The 26,723-nt window shown below is 40.7% G+C and overlaps 1 protein-coding gene across 1 annotated transcript in view; it reads right to left on the bottom strand.

The window, feature by feature from the left end:
* The window catches only part of GLRA1 (glycine receptor alpha 1), a 242,693-nt gene that overhangs the window by 133,852 nt on the left and 82,118 nt on the right, over nt 1-26,723 (bottom strand). Inside the window, exon 2 of the mRNA XM_082256006.1 lies at nt 18,054-18,184. Within this exon, the coding sequence (XP_082112132.1) occupies nt 18,054-18,184 (131 nt within the window). The remainder of the gene's footprint in view (nt 1-18,053; nt 18,185-26,723) is intronic.

Here is a 26,723-nt window from a genome sequence, read left to right on the forward strand (position 1 = left end):
CCCCCATGCTCCCCCATTGCGGACGCCCAGATCTTTGCTTGCGTGTAGCTTTCAGTTTGCGTTCCTGGGATCGGATCATTGCTAAGAGCCACGGTGTCGACGTCAATTGCCATAGTGTTTATTTAAATCACAGTAACTCATCTGTCCATCAATCTATTTCTGGCTTTTCCTAATACTTTCATAAAAGTAGAAAATGCAACGTATATTATGAAAAAATAAAAACATGAAGTGAATCTTGATGGAAATCGAACTTGTATGAGTGTGCATGGTTTTCATATGACTGTTTTTATGCACCTGTACAGAACCTCTACAATTGTCAGATTTAGCCATTTTTAAGTACAAAAAAGTCTTTAGCAACCAAGACTGGGAGGTGCTGGACAGCCATATCTGGCCATGTACTGTATATTGGATTGATATATTATCATACAAATGGGGAGCTTGTCTCTGGTGATCAATACTAAGCTGGTATTTATTTATTTATTTATTTATTACAGGTAACTGTACTTATATAGCGCCGTATTGCCATGCTTTTAAAATTTTTATTTTAAGAAAATGCTTTATACTAATAAGCATCCCACATGTGAAATATATCCTACATTTACTTATCTAAATATTCCCTCTTGTGCAAAATTTATATATTTGCAAAAATGTAAAATAATTTACATAAAAGATCAATCACATAAACCACTGTCAACTGAGGTGAAAAAAATCCCTTCTCTAATTGCTCAATGGAAAACTGCTTCACTCCAATCTAGCTAGGTGCAGCTTTGTGCATAAGTGTAGTAAGCACACACAGTCAAAGTTACAAAAACAATATACTATAGAAAAATTCAGTAAGTACAACCGGATTCCAATGGGGAGGCATGCCTGTCCAGAGCCACTTAAAACTATACCAACAGTTTGAAGACTGGAGAATGCTGACAGAGTTGGCGGCATGGCCAGTCCACACCCAAAGGGGAAGCTTTTTGGAAGAGGTAGACATAATCCCCTGAAGTCCCCTAAGCTGGAGTCTTAAATAGAGAGGAACCAAGTTTCTCTCAGCTTCCTCCCCCATCAGCATTGTCGCCATGGTCGAGTGCCACCTGCAGTGGAGAAAAAAAATTCCACCTGCCTATACACTTAGATTGCAATACACTCACCTTTCAGTGTCGACCACTTAAATGAATAACTTGGTCAAAGAATGCTGTATAGTAACACAGATACATGGTACACAGCGCGGGTGTCCCCTGTTAGCATGATATAAATAAGAAACTTTGCTCTCTAGGTCCAACACGCCCCCTGCTGACCTAGAGCTATTCAATCATCAACGCTCATGCTCCCTGCTAATTGGAGAGCTCTTGCTTTGACTCAGCAGGAGGCATATTGGGCCTCTGCAGAAAGACCACTGCTTCCACACAGAAAGTGAAGGTCCCACTCTGCAGCTGCTGGCAGGGTCAAATTTCCTACTTGTTGTTACTTTCAAAAGAAAACTGTAAGGCTTTCCACACCTTTTGTTTAAATTTTATCTGAGATGTATTTAACTAACTTAAACTAAAAGCTCAGTTGGGCCTAAAGAACAGTCCACCCCATAGTGATATGTTAGTTTAGGTGGTGCCTGATGGTCCTGGTCAGCTACTGGTTGCTTTTATGTTTTAAGGACTTTAGTGATGGTATCTCCCTGACATAACTTCTGACTGTCCACCTGGGAGATTTGGCTGGTCCCACCCACTCTTGTGTGTTCCATTCTCCATCCATAAAATTAAATTCAATAATGGAAATTTAGATGATTATAGTTGCCCATTGGTGACGGGTTCTCACTAAAGAACACCGCTAATGAAAGAAATATGTAGGCTGCCATTGCTAACTTCTACAGCACCCCTGAGGAAGCCTCTTGGTGGTTCGGGTCCTCTCTGTTCTTTGTCTCAACTCCATGAGTAGCCTGTGCCCCTCTAACACAAGTTTAAGCAGACAGCAGCTGCTGTACCGCTAAGAGCATAAGGATACATACTCGAAACACAGTTGTAATTCAGTATCTGAAAATAAAAAAACACTAGTGTGGTTAGGAGTAGAAAAGTACAATATATTGTAATGAATTCAACGGGATGGTAATGTGTAAATATTGAGATAGGTGAGACATACGTCTAACAAAGCTCTCCAGAAAGAAAGTTATCATGTAGTAGAAATTTAATGTAATGGTCTCAGCAGTTGGATACAGTAGATCTATATCTGGATCTATATCTGGTGAACTGCAGATCAGTATTAGGCAATGGCACAAACCACATCAACAGTAATGGTAAACAGTACTGGCATAACTTTCCTACTTCCTGTATACTCAACTACTAGAGTGTTTTTAAGTTTTTAACCTCCTAATGTCAGCAGAGCACAAATACAGTTACATGGTTAGTCAGGTTGCAAAAGACACAAGTCCATCCAGTTCAACCAATAGAAAAGAAACCCAGAAAATAGTTTATATATACAGTATACCATCCTTTACCCACAGTCGATCCAGAGGAAGGCAACCCCCCATACCTTCCCCCAATAAAGCATGATCAAATTTGCTCCATTGTGGAAAAATAAAATTTGTTCCTGATCCCCCAGGAGGCAATCGTGTAGTCCCTAGATCAACTACCCCTTGTGTTATTACCTATAAATGTCATAAATGATAGTATCCAGTTATATTTTATGCATTTAGGAAGCTACTCAGCTTAAAAAACAAAAAGCAGTCAGAGCAGTCAGTAAACTCCCTATATCGAGTAGCAAGCATATACCAATCAGTGATTCCACAACACCCTTGGACAATATCAAAACATAAAATAGTGCAGCGCTACCTGAGATACAGTATATCACATACATAAATTTACATCCAATGTGACACTGAATATTCACATGTAATAAAATACAACATGCATAAAAAGTGCACAAATCTGTATAGACCCCTACAAAATATAGAGAAAACACTTAAGTGTCTTCACACACCATGCAATAACCTAAAACAAATGATAAATAAATACAAAAAAAAATATTTTCTGTAGTGCAATGTGCCAGAATCATCTGTGATTATATAAGTGATGACCCTTCTGCGTAATAAATTACATACACTTCACCTCAGTTTTAAGTGGGTTCGCTCACCACTGTATTTGACCTCAAAGCTTCCTAGGAGGTCAAAACAGCTTAGCTGGACACACACAATTCAGATCTATCTTCCGTAACTACTCCTTCAGCAGACATCTTCCACAATTCACAATCATAGGAATGGCATAAAATAGAAAAGAAAGACTAATAGTGCTTTCCGCAGGCAATGTATTACAATAAAAAGGGTTGAAAAACAATCACGTAAAAGATATTTAAAAATTGCTTTTAACTCAAAGATACTCTAGCTCACCACCAGTTTTCAGATATAAAACGTGATGCCAGCATCATCAGGTTCCCCTCCTATACGTGTTACACCCCCAACAGGGCTTATACAGTAGATAGTGAGTCACCTGGGTCATCACTATTATATACCCATGTAAATCCACAACAAACAATCCATTTTCCTGGTTCAGAATAGCGCTTCCTGCCTCTCAACCCAGAACAAGAAGTGATGTCAACGGTAGCCCGGAGCAGGAAGTGACGACATACATATATCACTTCTGGACAGACACCACCATATTATTAAAACCACCAAGAGGATGTGATGCAATCACATGATTAAACAGGAGGTGACACACAAAATATTACTTCCATACTGGAGTCATGTTGGTAACCAATGCAAAACATAAAAACTATTGCTAAGCAAAAAATTCAGGAATAAAAAACTGCAGAGAGCTGCAGACTGCATTATTACTTATGGTACTTATTGCTAGATGGTTCCTAAAATTTGGTGCTTTTTTAAAGACAGTCTGGTAACACAGGTCCTAGAATTTGATCTTTCTTCAGAATGCGTCAGTGTTTATTATTTATTTATTTTATTTATTTATTTCAGGTTCTTATATAGCGCTGTCAATTTATGCAGCGCTTTACATATACCGTACATTGCACATTCACATCAGTCCCTGCCCTCAAGGAGCTTACAATCTAAGGTCCCTAACTCACATTCATACATACATAGTAGGGCCAATTTTTTTTTTTTTTTTTTATCCATGATCCAATTAACCTACCAGCATGTCTTTAGAGTGTGGGAGGAAACCGGAGTACCCGGAGGAAACCCACGCAGACACAGGGAGAACATGCAAACTCCAGGCAGGTAGTGTCGTGGTTGGGATTCTAACCAGCGACCCTCTTGCTGCTAGGTGAAAGTGCTAACCACTACACCTTCTTATATTCTTTGTTAAAATGAAGTACAAACAAAAATACTGACCACTGCCACTTTCGCTTTTTGGCTTTTTATCCCTCACCAATAAATTCCTAACTAAACTCTCACTTTTGCAACTTTTTGTTTAATCCAATCTGGATTGTAACCCTTTTGTAGAAATCTGTTGCTGCTCACCATATCTGATTGTTGCGTATATTCATCAATATGAGTACAATTACGTCTCAATCTGATAAATTGGCCCTTGGGTACATTAACTATGTAACCATCATGAATGGTGGCAGCTAACCATGGTAATATACAGTAACTATTGCGGTCAGTGAATTTAAAATGTGCCTTGGTAGAAGACATTACATCCTAAGAAATTCTATGTTAGCTCTATCTTTTTTTCAGGCAAATAATTGTTATCATTAACATCTAACCATTCCATAAAAGATGTAATACTAACATCATCACCCTCCCAGATCAGGAACACATCATCAATATAGACATAAAGAGTGTTCCCTTGTCCTATGTAATGACCTAAAAGTGAATAACACAACACCAAGTTCACTATATATTGTAGACCACTTACTGTATGTATTTATACATGTTAATCATATCCCCCCTTAATATCCTATTCTCAAGAGAGAGTAAAATCAGTTCAGCTAATCTTTCCTTTAGACGAGCTCCTCCATGCCTCTTATCAGTTTGGTTGTCCTTTTATGCATTTTCTCCAGTTCTCCTAAATACTTTTGGTGAACTGGTGCCCAAAACTGAACTGCATAGTCCAGATCAAGTCTAAGGGCTCTTTCACACGGCCGCTCCGTATGTCCGCAAATCATCCTATTTTTTTGCGGATGATTTGCGGACATAATGTAAGTCTATGGCATTGCGGATGTCAGCGGAATACCATCCGCTGACATCCGATTTTCTTCCTTTCAGTTCTGTTCCGTTTTTTGGAACGGAACAGAACCCTATTTTTCCTCCGTTCAAAAAACGGAAAGGAAGGAAAATCGGATGTCAGCGGTGTCATCCGCTGACATCCGCAATGCCCATAGACTTACATTATGTCCGCATATCATCCGCAAACGGATGGGATGATATGCAGACATACGGAGCGGATGACACAAATGTCACTCTCTCTAAATCTCTAAAATCTATATCTATTTTAATACAAGAAAGTATTTTGCTAGCTTTAGAAACTGCAGCTTGCCATTGTATGTTATTATTAGGTCTATGATCTACCAGAACACACAGATCCTTCTCCACCATTGACTCCCCCAGTTGTTCAACTCCTAGTGTGTATGATGCATGCATGCAAGAGCATAATTTTGCATTTATCAACATTAAACCTCATTTGTCACACAGCTGCCTAATTGTAAGTGCATTGAGGTTGGCATGCAAGTTGGAGACATTCTGTAAGGAAGTTATTCCACTACATAGCTTGGTGTCCTTTGCCAGCACAGAAATTGTACCTTTAATCCAAAACTCTATATAATTTATAAATAGGTTAAAAAGTAAGGGTCCCATCATTTAACCTTGAGAGACACCACTAATAACCTTAGACCATTCAGAGTATGAATCATTAACCACTACTCTCTGAATTAACCACTGACCACCACTACTCTCTTCACAAACTGTATATTCCAAGCCTGTAGACTTTACCTTACACATGAGCCATGTGTGGGGAACGATGTCAAACGCTTTCAAAATACAAGTATACTTCAGTCACACCCAATCCTTTGTTCAAGTTTTTCACTTACTTCCTGATCAAAAAAAAATCAGATTTGTTTTACGACTTCTGTCTTTCATGAATTCATGTCTAGTGCTAAAAATATTGTTTTCTGGCAAAAACTATTTTGAGTGGTCTTTTATTAAACTCTCAAGTATCTTCCTAACTATAGAAGTTAAACTAACTGGTCTGTAGCTACTAGGTAAAGACTTTGATCCTTTTTTTAAATATAGACACCACATTGGCCTTACACCAATCCCGTGGTACTATGCCAGTCATTAAAGAGTCTCTAAAAATTAAAAACAATGCCTTTGAAATAACTGATCTAAACTCTTTGAGGCCACTTAGGTGTAAGCCAAGTGCTCTATTTATCTTTATTTTGTCCAAATGTTTTTGGACCATATCGGTTTTCAGCTATTGTGGATCATTTGCAGCTTAATCCATACTATCCCATGTATGAGCTTTAGCTTCCCTATTTTCATTTGTATACACAGAGCTAAAGAAGGTATCTATTCCCTATTCATTTTAATGGCAGGCGAACATGAAAAACCTCCAGGTCATATTTGCAGCCACAAAATACTTACTAGCTGTGCGCACATAGTCCCACAACATGGACACTGACATACCAGAGGTATTGGTATTGGAAAAGTTGCCATTTTTCAGCAAACAAATGTATTTTTTTTCTAAATCAGCCAGAACTGACAGCAGCCGATATATACATGTCAAGTACATATAGGGTCCATTCACACGTCTGTAAAATGGGTCCGCATCTGTTCCACAATTTAGCAGAAAGTTTACAGACCCATTGATTTTCAATTTCAGTCCGAAAAATTAGGCATTCACAGGATAAAGAAGTAAGTGTCGGCCAGTACAGGCCCCAAAAATTAGCCAACAGGCGTTCACCTGACAGCAAAGAACTTTGTATTCTGTGGCTGGAGGTACATTAGGCATTCACAGGATACAGAAGTAAGCGTTGGCCATTACAGGCCCCAAAAATTAGCCCACAGGTGTCTACCTGACAGCAAAGAACTTTGTATTCTGTGGCTGGAGGTACATTAGGCATTCACAGGATACAGAAGTAAGCGTTGGCCATTACAGGCCCCAAAAATTAGCCCACAGGTGTCTACCTGACAGCAAAGAACTTTGTATTCTGTGGCTGGAGGTACATTAGGCATTCACAGGATACAGAAGTAAGCGTTGGCCATTACAGGCCCCAAAAATTAGCCCACAGGTGTCTACCTGACAGCAAAGAACTTTGTATTCTGTGGCTGGAGGTACATTAGGCATTTACAGGATACAGAAGTAGGTGTCGGCCATTACAGGCCCCAAAAATTAGCCCACAGGCGTTCACCTGACAGCAAAGAACTTTGTATTCTGTGGCTGGAGGTACATTAGGCATTCACAGGATATAGAAGTGAGTGTCGGCCATTAGAGGTCCCAAAAATTAGCCCACAGGCGTTCACCTGACAGCAAATAACTTTGTATTCTGTGGCTGGAGGTACATTAGGCATACACAGGATACAGAAGTAAGTGTTGGCCAGTATAGGCCCCAAAAATTAGCCCACAGGCTTTCACCTGACAGCAAAGAACTTTGTATTCTGTGGCTGGAGGTATATTAGGCATACACAGGATATAGAAGTAAGTGTCGGCCATTACAGGCCCCAAAAATTAGCCCACAGGCGTTCACCTGACAGCAAAGAACTTTGTATTCTGTGGCTGGAGGGTGCTGTGTGGAGCAGGGACAGAGAGTTAGTGACACAAATTGCTAGCTAATAGGTCCACAAAAGTCTTTTGTCAGTGTAGGGAGAGGTTGCTGTGTGGAGCAGGGACAGACTGTATAGTGACACAAATCGCTAGCTAATAGGTTTCACAAAAGTCTTTAGTCAGTGTAGGGAGAGGTGGCTGTGTGGACCAGGGACAGACTGTAGCAATTAGGCATTCAGCAGACATAAAAGGCCTTTTATGCCGCTGTATTTACCTAAGACAGGGACCATGAATTGTTATGGGTGGTGGCGGATATTTGTGACCTGTCATGAGGAATTTGAATCAAACACGGTCTACTGGTCACATATGTTGAATTCCTCCGAGATCCATGCCTCATTCATTTTTAGAAAAGTGAGGTAGTCATAGTCAACACTGTTGTGAGCTAGGCGAGTGTGCTTATCAGTCACGATCCCCCCTTCTGCTTTAAACGTCCTTTCGGACAGGACACTGGACGAGGGGCAAGCCAACAGTTCCATTGCAAATTCCGCAAGCACTGGCCAGAGGTCAAGCCTGCCCACCCAGTAGTCCAGGGGTTCATCACTTCTCAGAGCATCCACATCGGCCGTTACCCCGATGTAGTCGGACACCTGTCAGTCTAGGCATTCCCTGATGCTGGATCCGGAGCACAGCTGTGGATGGGTTGGCAGAAAGAATCATCTCATATCAGAAGTGACCAACACATCTTCAAACCACCCTCTTCTTGCAAGCACTGTTGGATTGGTACCCGCAACTGTTTCTAAGTACGTTGCCACCCAGTACTGGTCATTTTGCTCCTGGAACGAGGACCAGAGGGCCATTTAAAAAATGACAGGCAGAGGGAGAGGCAAGCCCTTCCGCAGGGGTGGTAGGGGTAGGGCAGGAGCACCAGGCCGGAGCCAAAGTGGGAAGTTGCAGAAGGTGCGTTTGATTACGTCAAAGGACGCACCAGACTTGGTTGAGTGGCTCACTCAGCCTTCCTCTTCTGCAGCCTCCTCATCCTCTCTATCCGCACCCTCTTCCCTCTCTGCAGTGTGCACCCCCAAAGACACCACCACCATATACCCTCCGCTTGAGTCACAGGAATTATTTTCCGATCCATCACAAGACATTTGCGATGCGCAGCCATTCTTGGCATCTGATCAGGAAGAGGAGGTAGCAACAGCCACCACTCAGCAGTCTGACGACAGTACCCAGATCAGCCCAAGGAGGTTTGTCACCACTGTTGCTGCATACTCCGAGATCTCAAATGTTAGTGGTGGGGAAGGTGACGTCGATGATGCAGAGGCAAAATTTCTGCAGTACCCAAATGCACTATTATGAAAAGTATATTGTTATATAGCACCCCGCTTCAATCTGTCGTCACACCAGTTATAATACTTTTTTCCCAGTAACGTTTGTCATTGTGTGTAGCAGAGATAACGCAGCGAAACAGCCAAAAGTTCTGCAGAACCCAAATACACTATTATGAAAGTATATTGTTATATAACACCCCACTTCAAATCCACTATAATATGCTTTCTATATTAGAAGGTATATTATAAGTGTATTACACCCCTATATACTGCACACCAAACAATAGTAAACCTATACCAGTCCTTTAAAGGACTTTTGTGGACCTATTACCTAGCGATTTGTGTCACTAACAGTCTGTCCCTGCTCCACACAGCAACCTCTCCCTACACGGACAAAAGACAGAATATAGGCCAAACAATAGTACACTTATACCAGTCCTTAACCACTTAAGCCCCGGAGGATTTGGCTGCTCAAAGACCAGGGCCTATTTTGCGATTCGGCACTGCGTGACTTTAACGGACAATTGCGCGGTCGTGCGACGCTGTACCCAAATGAAATTTATTTCCTTTTTTCCCATAAACAGAGCTTTCTTTTGGTAGTATTTGATCACCCGTGCGATTTTTACTTTTTGCGTTATAAACAAAAAAAGAGCGACAATTTTGAAAAAATAATATTTTTCACATTTTTTTATATGAAATTCTAAAAAAAAAAATGTAAAAATCAAAATTTTTTAACATTTTAGGCCAATTTGTTTTCTGCTACATATTTTTGGTAAAAAAAAAATCGCAATAAGCGGATTTTGATTGGTTTGCGCAAAAGTTATTGCGTTTACTAACCACAGGAAAGATTTATGTCATTTTTATTGTTTTTTTTTAACTAGTAATGGCGGCGATCTGCAATTTTTTTTGTGGGACTGCGACATTGCGGCGGACAGATCGGACCCCTGACTGACATTTTTGACACTTTTGGGGGTACCAGTGACATTACTACAGTAATCAGTGCTAAAAATATGCAATGTTACTGTAAAAATGACACTGACAGGGAAGGGGTTAACTTTATCAGTGATCAAGGGGTTAAGTGTGTCCCTAGGGGCATGATTCTAACTGTCAAGGGGCGTGGCTTGTGATGTAACCACAGAGACATACGATCCTACATAGCAGGATCGTGTAGTCTCTGCAGTTACACCAGGGAGAATGACAGACGGCTGTGTTTGCATCAGCCGCCTGCCTTTCTCCCACTCCAGCAAGCGGACATCGGAGCCGCCGGTCACTCACGTGGGGATGTCAGGGAACGAGCAGGGGCGGGAGCGTGCCTCCGGTGGCGTGCGCTCGCTCCCTATAGGCTTGTGGGGGAGTGACGTACCGGTACGTCACTTTGCCCAGGAGGAGCTGACCGCCACAGTATATGTACTTGCGGCGGTTGGCAAGTGGTTAAAAGGACTTTTGTGGACCTATTACCTAGCGATTTGTGTCACTGGTAGTCTGTCCCTGCTCCACACAGCAACCTCTCCCTACACTGACAAAAGACAGAATATAGGCCAAACAATAGTACATATATACCAGTCCTTAAAAGGACTTTTGTGGACCTATTGCTTAGCGATTTGTGTCACTGACAGTCTGTCCCTGCTCCACATAGCCACCTCTCCCTACACTGACAAAAGACAGAATATAGGCCAAACAATAGTACACCTATACCAGTCCTTTAAAGGACTTTTGTGGACCTATTACCTAGCGATTTGTGTCACTGACTGTCTCTGATCCACACAGCAAACCTCTCCCTACACTGACAAAAGACAGAATATAGGACAAACAATAGTACACCTATACTAGTCCTTAAAAGGACTTTTCTGGACCTATTACCTAGCGATTTGTGTCACTAACAGTCTGTCCCTGCTCCACACAGCAAACCTCTCCCCACACTGACAAAAGGCAGAATATAAAATGGCAGCCAGATCAGGTCTATTTATAAGGTAGGGGGTATGTCCATGTGCTGAAATGTCTCAATTGGCTGTCCTGTACCACCTGATGGATGTGCCATGGGTCAAAGTTCTTCACAATGTAAACTAATATGGCCATCGCGAACATCGCTATATGTTCGCATGTTAGGCACATTGCGATGGAGCAAAGTTCCCCGCAAACTGACTGCCGGGCGAACCGCAAGGCCATCTCTATTCTCTTTGTCCCCAGTCACCAACTCAAAATTACCCTGAAAAGGGTCTACATGCTCAGACCTGACCTATTTTTACTATTAATATATTTGAAGACTTTTTGGGGGGTTTGTTCTACTCTCTTTTGCAAACAGTCATTCATTTGAATTTTTGAGGCCTCAATTTCCTTTTTACATATTTTGTTATATTCTTTGCAACTTTTAAATGATGATAGTGTTCCTTCATTTTAAATATTTTTTAAATTATCTTTTTTTTATGTGGTAGCATGGTGGTGTGCTTTGATGTCAAACTGCCACATATTTGTAAAAAGCCAGCTTGGTTTTCTGTGCTGGGAGTATGCTCACTTGGAGCCTTAAGAATTGTGACTGCACTGTTGACAACAGCTCTCGCTCATAGTTTAAAATTTGGCGAAAGTGTGAGGGGCCAGTCAAAATGACAGTGATCACATGCCTGGGAAGCCTCAGGCGTTACACATTTTTAAAAGGTCAGCTCCTGCCAGTTGGAAAGTGTTGAATGAGATACTTGTTCTTATCATTTTAAAAAAAATGTTTTTCTGCATCTCAAAGCTGCTGATATTCTGAAGCTTCTTTGCAGCCACTTTCTGTATTTATGCACTCCAGCATGGGATGCATGACATTTCTCAGAGGAGAATTGTATTTTTTTCTATGCAGATTTCCTTTAAAAATAACCTCCTAAGAACGTCTTCATTTATCAAAATTTACTGTAGCCAAATGAATGTGCTCTGAAATTCAAACTAGGATTATGCCCACAATTTGTTAAATCGTTATTCTTTCTTCCTGCCTGCCCTGTAGGAGTTTTTTCAAGGCTATGCTGCAAATGCAGCTGTAAGTCAGACTAGTGAAGGTCATTTTTTTATCATCTCAGCAAGGTGAAAACAAATCACATACGTTGCTGAATTTTACAAAAAGTGACTTTTTCTTTCTTTTCTTTCTTTTCATTTCTTTATTTTGATGTGCACATGGCAGCAGTAGAGAGAGCATGAAACAGAAACATTAGGAATAACAACAAGTTCATTCAAGGGCTCAGCGACAGAGGATCACGTACCCTTTTAGGCACGGTTCAATGCCGCCCCAGGGGGGGGGGAGAGAGAGGGAAGAGGTAAGGGAAAGAGAAAAAAAAGAAAAACACAAAGAAAAGTGTGTGTGTGTGTGTGCGCGCGTGGGGGGGGGGGGTAGAAGAGAAGAGGAAGGAGGGGAGGCAAAGAAGGGTAAGGGAAAGTGACAAGGGAAGGGGGAGAAAGGGATAGAGTTTCCATCCACTCCTCCCTCCCCTCTGACTGGAAAAACCAGCCAGGTGGCCTCCAGATTCTGCAGGAAGGCAGTTTAGCCCAGCAATGCTGCATACTCCTCCGAGCAGAAAAATGTGTGCCAGTAGAACCATTTTTTAGGGAATTTTTTTTTTTGAAGGCCCCTCTCTGTGGCCACCAAGTCCCCCAGTTCATTGATTTCAGTAACCTTACTCAACAAGACAGATATAGACGGAGCCTATGTCTGCTTCCAGAAAAGCAGGATGAAGCTTTTCACAGCAGTAAGCAATAATGGTAAAATAGAGCACTCATAGATAAAGTGCCTTCTTCTAATTTATTAGCACCAAAAATGTGGAGAATGTTCTCCAGCACTATAGTGCTATATTAAAAAAAAAAAAACACTTCATTATAATAGACACACCAAAAAGAACCAGACAGAATATTAATAATATTCAGACTGGAATACTGTATATCATCTATGGTCATAATGGAAGAACTTTCCAAGTTACAATCAATTATACACTAGTAATGACTACTGAAAGCTCAATTAAAGTACCAGAAATAGATATGTAGTCAGAAAGACCTTGTAATAACACCCTCCATTTTTATAGTCTTACCTCTGCTTTCCTGTTACACAGCAGAAAGTTTAGAGTGATTCTAAACCCAAACATTTATTTTTTAGCTTAATGCATTCCCTACATTAAGGTAGAAAAACCCCACTACAACTCTGTTAGTCAGGTCCCTTCCTTCTTTCTGAGTTTCTTACAGAAATGTATTCTTTCATTTATCTGGGCCTATAAACAGCCATGTATCTCTTGCTCCACTCTTTACTTACATAGACTGCAGTAGAGGCTGTGTGCTTCCAACACTACTAAGTATTACCAAGCAGAGGAAATTGCACAGCTTAATCTGCATGATACTACCTGGTTGTTCCTAGAACTCCCAAACTGCGACTCTATTTCAGCCTCGGTTCTCTTGGGGTTCCCCCCTAAATCTCATCCACCGTCCTTGAGCCCACTGATGTGGCACAGTGTAAAGCTGTGGGACTCCATCCATTTCTCCTGGAACCTAATGTTTCCCTTTCTTTCCCTCTTACTGATTTGCAACAACCTATTGTTTCTCCCAGGATGGCGCAGGCTCATGCATTTGCATGGTGGACTTCTCCTGGATTCTCGCATGTTAATCATTTTCTGACCTTTTGCACCTTCCCCTTCTGGTCCTCGTTCCAGGAGCATCATCACATTCCCGCCCTAGAACGCTACCAATAGCTTTAAATCCACCACTGAATTCTGACCTTGCACAAACCTTCTGGTTTTCTATTCCTGAGAACCATTTTGAACACATTTTCCTCTGTTCTTCTGGACCCTGAGACTTATCTCTATACTATATGGTTTGTTAAACTTGCAAGATTCTTTGTCTTCTCTGTCTTGTGCGTCACAATGGAAGTGAGACTCTGTGGCCCCTATGGAATTACAGTAGAACACAAAAGCACGGTCTGGTTGACCAAAGCAAAATGCTCATCCAATATGCATACTACTGGAATATACTGTATGAATAAGGTTCTCTTTAGGTGTTCTTAGGGTCCCTGCCCATAACACCCATACTAATCCCAACCATGATGACAGGTGTTTCAGGGGCTGTGGTCAACAGGAAGATGTACTCCACCCATTGTGGTCCTGCCCCAAGTAATCACTTTTTGGTCTAAAACATCTGGAATAATCCAAACTTTTTTTCACCTTCTGGTTCCTAGGGATACGAAATTGGCTCTCTTACATCACCGTATACAAGGCTCTGCACAAGCAGTAGCTTACCATATATGTATTTATAGCTGCTAAACAGTCTATAGCCAGAGCGTAGAAGAAACCATCTGTACTCTCTCAGGTAATCTGTCAGAATCAGTGTCATTACCTGGGTCAACTGCTGGTGGCACTGCTGTTTCTTTAACTGAACGGCGCAGTTCCAGTGCCCACCAGCAGGTGTCTCCCAGCAGCTGTTTTGGGTTTTTGCGCCGTCGTGTTATATTTTACTGTCTTGTTTATGGTCTACTGGTGTTGGTAATGGGGTGTGTCTTTTGCCTTAATAAACATATTTACACCTGATCTGTCGGTGTCCTGATTCCTTCGTACAACTGATCTGATCACCCTTGCTGGATGCCTGCATGTGGTATCCCTGACATAATCAGAGATTACATAAACACTTGTGTGATTATTAATAAATTTACCAGCATCCTTAGGGACTCCTAGCCTAAATTTCTTAAAATTTGGGGGTCATGGCTTAAATACCTTTACCTTTGCTTTACCTACCATGAATCCCTTGAGCCTGACCTCTGAGACTATTGGGTCCTGTGTTGCGTTTGATAAACAATATGATTTTTTTTATATTAATCAGACATAACATTACATGTTCACAGACACACAAAAAATCAGGTTGTGTTTGATGCTTGTCAAACAAATGCTGTTGGATACAAAGGGAACTTGGATACCATTGTTTTATTCAGTTGACAGTTTAAACAGTCTATTGTCACTATAGATACAGTACACAAGTAACCTGGTCAAAAAGACAAGAGTGCCACCTTGAGGTAGAATTTGAGATTACCACTCTAAGAGGAAATAGCTTGTCGTTAAGGTAAGCTGTTTTTTCTGTTGTTGTTAGGTAGTTAAGGTAAACAAACCTACAAACCATATATATAAAAGGTTGTCAGGCAAATGAGAGAAGAAGGACTTCATGATGCATTGAACACCAGAGACCCCTGCAACCAAGATGCTTTCACCTGATTCTCCAGCAACTGCTTAAGAACCTGAGTTCTCGTTGTCATGGGAGATCATGAACACACTGTTCCTAATAAGTTAAGTAACTTTAAGCGTATTTCTGCTGCTTACAGACCATAGGCTGTTCATTTGTTAGGCATTGTTATATCTGCCAGTCTTGTATTATGTTCCTAATATTGTAATAGTTTTGTATGTACAGCATGTTTTATATAGTAAAAGCACATTTATACACTGCAGAGGTCTGAGCTTCCTTGATTATACCGCAAAGTAACCTTGCTAGATAGACAAGAGCAAAACAGGTCTAAACCCCCTGTTCATTCCCCTCCCTCTCATCCCCCTTGGCTCTTTTCTGTTCCATTCTTCCTCATTCTTCCCCCCTATTCTCTCTCCTCTTCTCCTCAAATTAGTTTTAATATAAATTGTCCTCTGTTTTTGTCATGTTCTGTCCAGGGGCACATACAGTACATCCGGAAAGTATTCACAGCGCTTCACTTTTTCTACATTTTGTAATGTTACAGCCTTATTTCAAAATTGATTAAATTCATTATTTTCCTCGAAATTCTACAAACAACACCTAATAATGACAATGTAAAAGAAGTTTGTTTGAAATCTTTGCAAGTTTATTAAAAATAAAACATGAAAAAATCACATATACATAAGTATTCACAACCTTTGCCATGACACTCAAAATTGAGCTCAGGAGCTCAGGTGCATCCTGTTTCCACTGATCATCCTTGAGTTGATTCTACAACTTGATTGGAGTCCACCTGTGATAAATTCAGTTGATTTGGTATGATTTGGAAAGGCACACACCTGTCTATGTAAGGTCCCACAGTTAACAGTTCATGTCACAGCACAAACCAAGCCATTAAGTCTAAGGAATCGTTTCTAGACAGGATCATATCAAGGCACAGATCTAGGGAAGGGTACGGAAAAATGTCTGCAGCATTAAAGGTCCCAATGAGCACAGTGACCTCCATCACCTATAAATGGAAGAAGTTTGGAACCCCCAGGAGTCTTCCTAGAGCGGACCACCTGCCCAAACTGAGCGATCGGGGGGGGGGCTTAGTCACCCGATGGTCCCGCTGACAAAGCTAAAGCTTTCTCTGTGGAGAGAGGAGAACCTTCCAGAAGAACAACCATCTCTGCGGCTCTCCACCAATCAGGCCTGTATGGTAGAGTGGCCAGACAGAAGCCACTCACCAGTAAAAGACACATGACAGACCACCTGGAGTTTTCCAAAAGTCACCTTTAGGACTCTCAGACCATGAGAAACAAAATTCTCTGGTCTAATGAAACAAATATTAAACTCTTTGGCCTGAATGGCAAGTGTCATGTCTGGAAGAAACCAGGCACCACTCATTACCTTAAAGAACAAAAAGGAGGGCGCAAACCCATAGTGCATTACCTTCAACACCAATAACATTTATTAAAAACTGCTAAAAACATACTCACAAACATAGGATGATCACAAACATCAAGCATCAAGAATGCAAATCTCCAGTGATGGGGATATCCCTCTCCTATGGTTGGAAAGCTGACGCGTTTCAGGAGAGACACTGCCTTCCTCAGAGCTCATTATCTGGTTAATACCATCCCTACAGTGACGCATGGGGGTGGCAGCATCATGCTGTGGGGATGTTTTTCAGTGGCAGGAACTGGGAGACTAGTCAGGATTCAGGAAAAGATGAATTCAGCAATGTATAGAGACTTTCTTGATGAAAACCTGTTCCAGAGCGCTCTGGACCTCTAGACTGGGGCGAAGGTTCATCTTCCAACAGGAAAACTACCCTCAACACACAGCCAAGATAACAAAGGAGTGGCTACAGGACAACTCTGTGAATGTTCTTGAGTGGCCCAGCCAGAGCCCAGTCTTGAACCCAATTGAACATCTCTGGAGAGATCTGAAAATGGCTGTGCATTGGCGCTCCCCATCCAACCGGATGGAGCTTGAGAAGGTCCTGCAAAGAAGAATGGGAGAAACTGCCCAAAAATAGGTGTGCCAGGCTTGTAGCATCATACTCAAAAAGACTTGAGGCTGTAATTGGTGTCAAGGGTGCTTCAACAAAGTATTAAGCAAAGGCTGTAAATACTTATGTACATGTGTTTTTTTTATTTTTAATTTTTAATAAATTTGCAAAGATTTCAAACAAACTTCTTTCACATTGTCATTATGGTGTTTTGTTTGTAGAATTTTGAGGAAAATAATGAGATTAATCAATTTTGGAATAAAGCTGTAACATAAAAAATGTGGAAAAAGTGAAGCGCTGTGAATACTTTCCGGATGCACTGTATAGGGTACTGAGAAATGGCTACTGTCTATGGTTTGATCATTTACTAGCCAAAACTTTGTTATCTGCTGACAATGTTCTCTCCATATCCCCTGCATGGGAGTGTTTTTGTTTTTATTTTATTTCAAAAACCCAATAAATAATTTGAAAAAGAAAATGCCCCACTACCTCCCCCACTCAAACACTTGTTCCTGTCCTGTCACTGATTCAGCACTGTCTCAGTTGCAGCCCTACTCTACTCTATTCCATAGGCTTCTGCTGTTGTCAGTAAAACTCCTGTGAGGAGGGAACAGGGGCCTGGCTTGCTGTTGCTGTGTGTGTCTATGAACACACACAGCCCAGCTCGGGAGTGAAACTGCACAGATACCCCCTTAGCACCCCTATGAAGAAGGAGCAGACTGTGCCAGCAGTGGACCATTAAAGAGGATGTAGGGGACCACTTTGTGTAATATCACAGAACAGGTCATTTTACCATCTTTTTTATTTTATTGAAAAAAAAAAAAAAACATATTTCTAGAAGCATACATAGCTATTCATCACCTTTGAAGTTAGGGCGAATTCGGGCATCATATCCAGAGATCTTTCCCATCAACTTGTCCAAGAAATCAGATGGTGACATTTGCTTGGGACTGGAACGGGCAGAGGCCCCCACCTCTTTGGAAGCTGCGAGGCTGAAACAAAAAATGTAACTGTAAATTCATGATCCTGGAAAAAAATATTTTATAAAGTGTGTTTAGAAGACAGAAATAGGAAGTTTGGTGGCACAGCACTGATATATTTTACAGAACTAATGACACATAAAAATCCTGGATCCACTTTCCATCTTATACATTATATACATGTATTTTGCCTATTGTCTCTATATTTGTGTAGATTTTCTACCGCAAACCAATTAGCATTTGTTTATTTATTTAGTATTATTTATTATTATTATTATTTATTTATTCTCTAAAAATCAGTAGACACACACATATGCAGCATTTCACACATAAGCTGCAGTGAATTGAGAAAGTGTCTGCTTTAACTACTTCTCTTTGGCTAATAAAATTATGTACAAATGTTTTTTGAATGCAGAAGCCCTGTAGAAAAAAAAGACGCAATGGTTTATCAAATCTATATTTTCAAGAAAAAATACAAAACAAGAAATTTGAGTGCACACAAACACAATTTAATCCACATTTGTGTATTGAAATAAAAGTTAAGATTGTGTTGAGTAAATAGATACCAAATATGTCAAGCCTAAAAACTGTGTGCAGCTGTGAAATGAGGAATAATTACAGTGCCCAAAATTATCAATAGGTTATGCTTTTAGGAGTATAGTAAAAGTGATTGGGCGGTTTTACAGCCATCCACATCACTTTTACAGAAAACCTCTTCAAGCTTTGAGTGTACTATACACATCTAAAAAGCTAAAGAGGCTTGAATTAAAGCCAAATGCAAGGCAGATTTAAACACATGTATTGTATTAATACAACAATGTATTTGTTATTTATTTGTTACAGGTACTTATGTAGCTCTGTCAATTTACACAGAACTTTACACACATTTATCGCACATTCACATTAGTCCCTCGCTCATGGAGCTTACAATCTAAGGTCCCTAACTCACATTCATACATACACATACTTGGGTAAATTTAGACAGAAGTCAATTAACCTACTTTCGTTCTTTCTTTCTTTCTTTCTTTCTTTCTTTCTTTCTTTCTTTCTTTCTTTCTTTCTTTCTTTCTTTCTTTCTTTCTTTCTTTCTTTCTTTCTCCCTCTCCTCTTTCTTTCTCCCTTCTTTCTTTCTTTCTTTCTTTCTTTCTTTCTTTCTTTCTTTCTTTCTTTCTTTCTTTCTTTCTTTCTTTCTTTCTTTCTTTCTTTCTCCCTCCCCTCTTTCTTTCTTTCCCCCCCTTTTTACCCCCTCCTTCTTTTCCACTAACCCATGGTTCCCAGTCCCATCCCCATCCTGATTTTTTCAGAGGCTGAGAAAGAACCCGGAGGCATCTTTTTGCTAATGCTGCCTATGTGGGTGGGATGTGTACTGCCCCAATCCCTCATGACCTTCCTCTCCTGTTCATTCTATTTGATTGGCACAGTACACATCCCACCCACACAAGCAACCCTTTGGCAAGTAAAGCAGCTTCTTTATATGTATTACATGTGTGTATTTAGCTGTTTTCCTGGAGTTTGACTTTAAGATAATTCTGCATCTCCAAATACATGTAAAATTCCAAAACATTACACACGTTATAATGATGCAATAAGGACAGCAACGGCTGACCTCCATCAGTTTAAATGCTACATGTAAAACAAATAAAATGCCTTTGTGAATAAGTCTTTAATTAGCTTTTATCTAAATTGTCTATAAAAAGTAAAATTAGGTGCCTAAACGACTCCTATAGATATCTATATACTGTATCTTTATGCAAATGCTATGTCTTCAGACTTAGACTTTGTTTAAAACAGGCTGCTGCAAAGTGAAGACACATAATGAACAAAATCTTATGAGTTTTAACATGTTATTGTAATTTTAAAAGTCATTGGTAATATATTAAAATCTTCAGTCTTTATAAAAAGAACAGAGAGATTGTATTTGGTAAACTTTGAATATAATACCCTGGAGAGAAAAGCCAACTATATTGTTTATCCCAAGTGAGATATCTTGGAAGAGGAAAGCTACAAGACAACAGATCGCAAGGAGAAAGCAGTTAAATGGGTTACTCACAGACTATTGTTTCAATTTTGGGAAAGTCAAAAACTGAGAGTCCTCAATAGAAAGAAAAGTTTTTGTTTCTCTTTGCTAGTCACCAATGCACATTAACCACTTCAGCCCCGGAAGATTTGGCTGCTCAAAGACCAGGCCCTATTTTGGGATTCGGCACTGCATGATTTTAATGGACAATTGAGCAGTCGTGCGACGCTGTACCCAAACAAAATTGACGTCCTTTTTTTCCTACCAACGGAGCTTTCTTTGGTGGTATTTGATCACCTGTGCGATTTTTATTTTTTGCGCTATAAACAAAAAAAAGAGCGACAATTTTGAAAAAATAACAATATTTTTCACATTTTTTATATGAAATTCTCAAAAAAAATGTAAAAATCAAAATGTTTTAACATTTTAGGCCAATTTGTTTTCTGCTGCATATTTTTGGTTAAAAAAAAAGCACAATAAGGGTATTTTGATTGGTTTGCGCAAAAGTTACTGCGTTTACTGACTACAGTAAAGATTTATGTCATTTTTTTTACTAGTAATGGCGGTGATCTGCGATTTTTTGCGGGATTGCAACATTGCGGCGGACAGATTGGACCCCTGACTGACATTTTTGACACTTTTGGGGGTACCAGTGACATTACTACAGTAATCAGTGCTATAAATATGCACTGTTACTGTCAAAATGACACTGGCAGGGAAGGGGTTAACTTTATTGGTGATCAAGGGGTTAAGTGTGTCCCTAGGGGCGTTATTCTAACTGTGGAGGGGCGTGGCTTGTGATGTAATCACAGAGACATACGATCCTACTTGGCAGGATCGCATAGCCTCTGTGATTACTTTAGTGAGAATGACAGACAGCTGTGTTTACATTAGCCATCTGTCTTTCTCCCTCTGCAGCAGGAGATTGTGAGTGACCGGCGGCCATCTGAGCCGCTGGTCACTCGCGCTAGCTCCCCAGGGAACGAGCAGGGGCGGGAGCATGCCGCCGGTGGCGCGCGCTCGCCCCCCACAGGCGGTTGAGCGAGTGATGTACTCCTACGTCAGTTTGCCCAGCAGCGGCTGCCTGCCGCAGTATGTCTGCGGTGGGCGGTCGTTATGTGGCTGAACAGACATTATTTTAAAAATATTTGAGAATATGATCATAAGTACCTATAACTTCCATAGTCCATCAAATACCAAGAAGGAGTGTAGAGATCATGGCTCTATGGACAATCTTCTATTTCCCGGCCCCCCTAAGGTAAATAGCCAACCGGTAATGTCACCTGGTGGCTCCACCCCTTGTGGCATCACTGATCCAGCATGCACCAGTGACAACACAAGGGAGGCAGTGGCACCAGATGACACAGTGGAGCAAGCAGACGGCGGAAGCCTTTGGTGCGGGTGGAGGTTCTTCCTTTTTTTGGGTCTGGCTGTACCAGCCCAGCAGGCGTCGTGATTGATGAGGGATCTACACCAGGGGACATTGTTTTTTTTTGTTTTTAATAAAGGAATTGTCAAAAACTGTGCCTGTGTTTTTATTTCTTTTTGACAATTTTTTTGGTGAATGAGTAGGGGTACAATGTACCCCATACACATTCACAAAGGGGAGGGGCGGGATCTAGAGGCTCTGGGGGCTTCCAGTATAGGGGTCTGGTATGGATTTGGGGGGACCTCACTCCATTTTTTTAAAACATTTTTGCACTGGGTTCCCCTCATAGTCTGGTATGGGCCTGGTAAAGATTGGTGGAGACCCTCATGCTGTTATTTTCACTATGTTTTTTGCCAGCAATGGGTTTTATTACATTCAGCAGTCAGCGGGGAACCCCATCGACGGCTGATGAGTCATCCGTTGTTAAGGATGAGGAAGCCTGCTTCTTGGGCCGCTTCTTAACAACCAGCTAATAATAAAGATGATGTTGGCCGCCTGCTTCAAACATTTGCATCTGAACTACATCTACAATTGCAGCTGAACTGCTAAACAGCTGCTTGGGAAATTTGCAGTGAAAATGGAGGGGAAATTTGCACCGGACAAATGTGAACCTAACCTTACAGAACTATGAACTGCTGCTGTATAATTTATGTTGGCCCTCATTTTTTGGAAGTGCAGCTGCAGACTAAATACAAAGACCTGTGCAAGGCTGATGGGAAGGAGGAGAACTGCGGGAGGAGGATAAAGTACAGAAAGCAAGGACAACAAAGATGAGAGGAAGCACAACTTTACACACTTCACAACAAAATTTGATTTCTCAGCCCGTGACTGTGTCTGTGTACACATGTGGCAGGACATGCACTGTACTCAGTCACTTTTTATTTATTCTTTAGGTTTATGTACAGCCGGCCATAGATGGTTCGAGAGATTTGAAACATGTATGGGCAGGCTAAATGTACCAAGTTGATCAATCAAATACGATTTAGTATGTACAGAACTTTCTACAGACGATGCAGAATTCTCTTACGAAAAGGGACGAATTCTACATTTTTTTTTTACGGGAAGAAATTAACAATTTTAGTCTAATGTGTACCATTTTTGGACGATTTTTGAACAAGAAAAATCAGAAAAGAAAGACGCATGATCAGAAACAAAAACAAGACTTTGTTGTACTAGAATTTTCGTATGAATTCGTACCCCACTTTAAACAAATCCTAATGCCTAAGGACAATTTTGCAACTTGTGTTAGTAAAACCCTACATATCAACACAACTACACTCAGGTTAATTATACCTTGTTTTTTTTTTTTTCAGGACAAATTGGGCTTTCGTTTGGTAGTAAATGGTTATGAAAATCCCCTAATTTTTTTTTTTATTATTATCTAAGGAAAACTGGCCCACAATAGTAAAAAAAAAAAAAAAAAAAAAACATTTTCTTTTTAATTTAACTGTATATTTTTAACTGTTGCTGTATAATTTATGTTGGCCCTCAGGGGTTGATTGAATCATAGTTTCCAAAAAGCTAAAAGTAATTTAAACACATCCTTTAAACCATATTCATTATCCAGCACAATTTAGCCACACCTATATTCATCATGGCACAAGTAGCGTACTGCATGTCTTCTCTGTCCCAGGGTGTCCCTGATTACTAAAGCTGAGCTCCAGGATAAGCAAATATTGTCCGAATACAAGAGGTATGTGTATTCCTGCTTAAATCTTTAGTGTGTTTTCTATATTTAACCACTTCAGCTCCGGAAGGTTTTACCCCCTTAATGACCAGGCCATTTTTTGCGATACAGCACTGCATTGCTTTAACTGAAAATTGCGTGGTCATGGGACACTGTACCCAAATAAAATTGATGTCCTTTTTTCCCACAAATAGAACTTTCTTTTGGTGGTATTTGATCACCTCTGCGGTTTTTATTTTTTGCGCTGTAAACAAAAAAAAGACCGACAATTTTGAAAAAAACAAAACAATATTTTTTACTTTCTGTTATAAAACATATCCAATAAAAAAATGTAAAAAATCAAATTTCTTCATCAGTTTAGGCCAATTTATATTCTGCTAAATATTTTTGGTAAATGGCGGTGGTTATGGATTTTTTAGCGGGACTGCGGCATTGCAGCGGACACATCTGACACTAAATGACACTTTTTGGGGACTAGTGACACCAATACAGTAGTGTTAAAAATATGCACTGTTACTGTATAAATTATACTGGCAGGGAAGGGGTTAACATCAGGGATTAAGTGTGCTCCTAGGGAGTGTTTTCTAACTGTGTGGGGGATGGACTGACTGCAGGAAGAGAGATCTGTGTTTCTCATTAGTAGGAACACAAGATCTCTCTCTCCCTGTCTGACAGAACTGTGGTCTGCCTTGTTTACAGACCACCTTTCTGTCATTCTTCTGAACAATCATGGGTGGCCAGCGACCCGCTGATTGGCTCCTGCTGTGTCCAATTACAGCGGGAGCTTGGCTCTGGCGGCGCGTGCACGCCCCCTAGAACCTTTCTAAAAAATCATGTACAGGTACGTGATTTTGCGCTTAAGAACCACCCTGCCACAGTAAATGTACATGGGGTGGTCCTTAAGTGGTTAATCTAGATGTTTATAGTAATCCATCCAGGAACTTCCTGTAAAAAAGACCGGTCACTACTGCTCTCCCTCCTTGTGCAGGGAGACTGGTCTTGTCATCCTCCTGTAGTTTTCTGCAGGTAGCCTGTTGTAGATGGAGCTGCTTGGCCCCTCCCACAGCTCTGCTATCTACACCGGCTATGTACTGCACAGTGATGATGTCACTTCAACTTTTACAAGACAACAACTGAGTTTGCAAAGGCGATTGGCATACGCCTACTATAAGTATTAGGGATCGACCGATTATCGGCAAAGCTGATTGCACTTTTCATGATATATCGGAATCGCCCCTGAGGTTACCGATATTGCCGAAATTTTTTGGGAAAGTGCTTGTACCAGAGTGATGCCTGCAGCTAGAGTCATCACCCCAGTACTGACATCCATAGCCCACGGTCGGCTGTCTTGTAATGACTACCAATGCAGCTGAGAAGCCGCTCGGCTGCCATTACAAGGAGCGGGAGCAGACGTCCCCCCTTCCGCCGCCTTCCGCGGCCCACCCAGGTCTCCCATCCCACCGGGAAACCCGGGCAACCAGCCTGCACAGCCGCCGACAAGCCAAAGCCGCATTCAGGTCTGATCGGGTCTCCATGTAAAAACCCGGAAATTATGTCATGACATCACTTCCGGGTACGCGGCGCCAAATTCAAAAAAATTACAGCATTCAAAACAGCCAAACGTGGCGTTTTAAATGCTTTTAATCCCTCCACAAGAATACCTGTAAAAAAAAAAAAAAAAAACATTTTAAATGTATGAAAATATCGGCCAATATCGGCCGATACCGATATGCGATGAACAAAATATCGGTATCGGCATCGGCAATAAAAAAACTATATCGGTCGATCACTAATAAGTATTTCCCTTGTAGCTATTGAGAAATATATTTGGATAAAAACGTTTGTGTATGGAATTCAGCTTTAGGTTCCAAAGTTGTGAGGTATGCTGTTATTACTATCAGGAAAACCTGCCCTGAGAAATGCCACACGGCCATCGCTGGAATGCATGTAGACTGGAAGTAGTTGCAGTGCATCAGCAGCACTGACATGCAGCAAGGGGTGATAAAACAAGTATTTTATAAAAAGAAAAAACGAAATTGTTTATGATACACGGGGGGGGATTTACTAAAGCTGGTGCACTTAGAATCTGGTGCAGCTGTGCATTGAAGCCAATCAGCTTTTATCTTCAGCTCATTCAATTAAGCTTTGGTAATAAAACCTGGAAGCTGATTGGTTTCTATGCACAGCTGCACCAAATTTTGCACTCTCCAGTTTTAGTAAATAACCCCAACAGTGCTTTTTGATAACTTAATGTTATTCAGTTAGGATTTTTTCAGCTGAATAGATTGCTGTGTTCCTGCTAAACTCTGCCTCTGGATACAGCAGCACATATTGAGCATGAATTGAACAATAATCTGCATCCAATTTGTGCGTGTCCAGATCTGCCAGCCCTGGATGAACACTGGCTATGAACAGCGGCTGCGCTGGCGATCGTTTTGTACAGCGTACAAATCTGAGCAAGGCAGTTTGGACACATTAGGATGGATTTACTAAAGGCAAATAGACTGTGCACTAATTTTCCTTAGTAAAAGTAAATGTGGTAAAGCTTCACTTTGTAATGAATACCCAATCAGGTACAAGGAAAATATAAAAAGGAGTTTTATTTAAACATGATAGGATGATGGAAATCAGCATTTACTAAGCACTGGGGACAATTACAGAGTGCTACTGCACTTGCAAAGTACACAGTCAATTTGCCTTTTGTAAATTCACCCCAATGTATGCATGGGACTCGTTTTTTTTCCGCTGGCAAGAACAATTGTTTTTTGCTGTCAGGTGCCCGTCTGAATGAGCCCCTGGGGTTTACATCTACAATGAATCAGACTCGGATGTTACAAAGAGCTGACCAGCCATTTCACACAAAGAAAAAGTGTATTAGGGGTCTTTCACACATACGGTCCGTTTGTTCGTTTTTCATCCATGCGTTGACGGATGAAAAACAGACATCAATGCATCTCTATGTAAAAACGGATGACAACGGATGATCATCCGTTAACATTTGTTTTCATCCGCTTCCGTTAATGTCCGTTTTTTTGAACGGATGGGTGCCCTATTTTTCATCCGTCAAAAAAATGGATCGGACGAAAAACAGATGTAAACGGACAAAACGTTTTTGCATTGGTAGTGAATGTAAATAAAAAAAACGGATGAAAACTGACGAAAAACGGATGAAAAACAGATGAAAAATGGATGAAAAATGGATGAAAAACGGATGAAAAACTTATACATTTGACATGACTGAACTGATGAACTGAACGGACCGTATGTGTGAAAGGTGCCTAAGATGTGTTTCCTGTCCACTACAAGGAAATACAAAACATCATACATGAATCAGTACTGGTATAAACAGATCAGGGTATTTTGTTATGAGCTGCTAAATATGTTGATGCTATGAAAATACAGAAAATAAAAAAATACA

The sequence above is a fragment of the Pelophylax lessonae genome, assembly GCF_965119305.1.
Source record: "Pelophylax lessonae genome assembly, chromosome: 4".
In the NCBI taxonomy this organism is placed as follows: domain Eukaryota; kingdom Metazoa; phylum Chordata; class Amphibia; order Anura; family Ranidae; genus Pelophylax; species Pelophylax lessonae.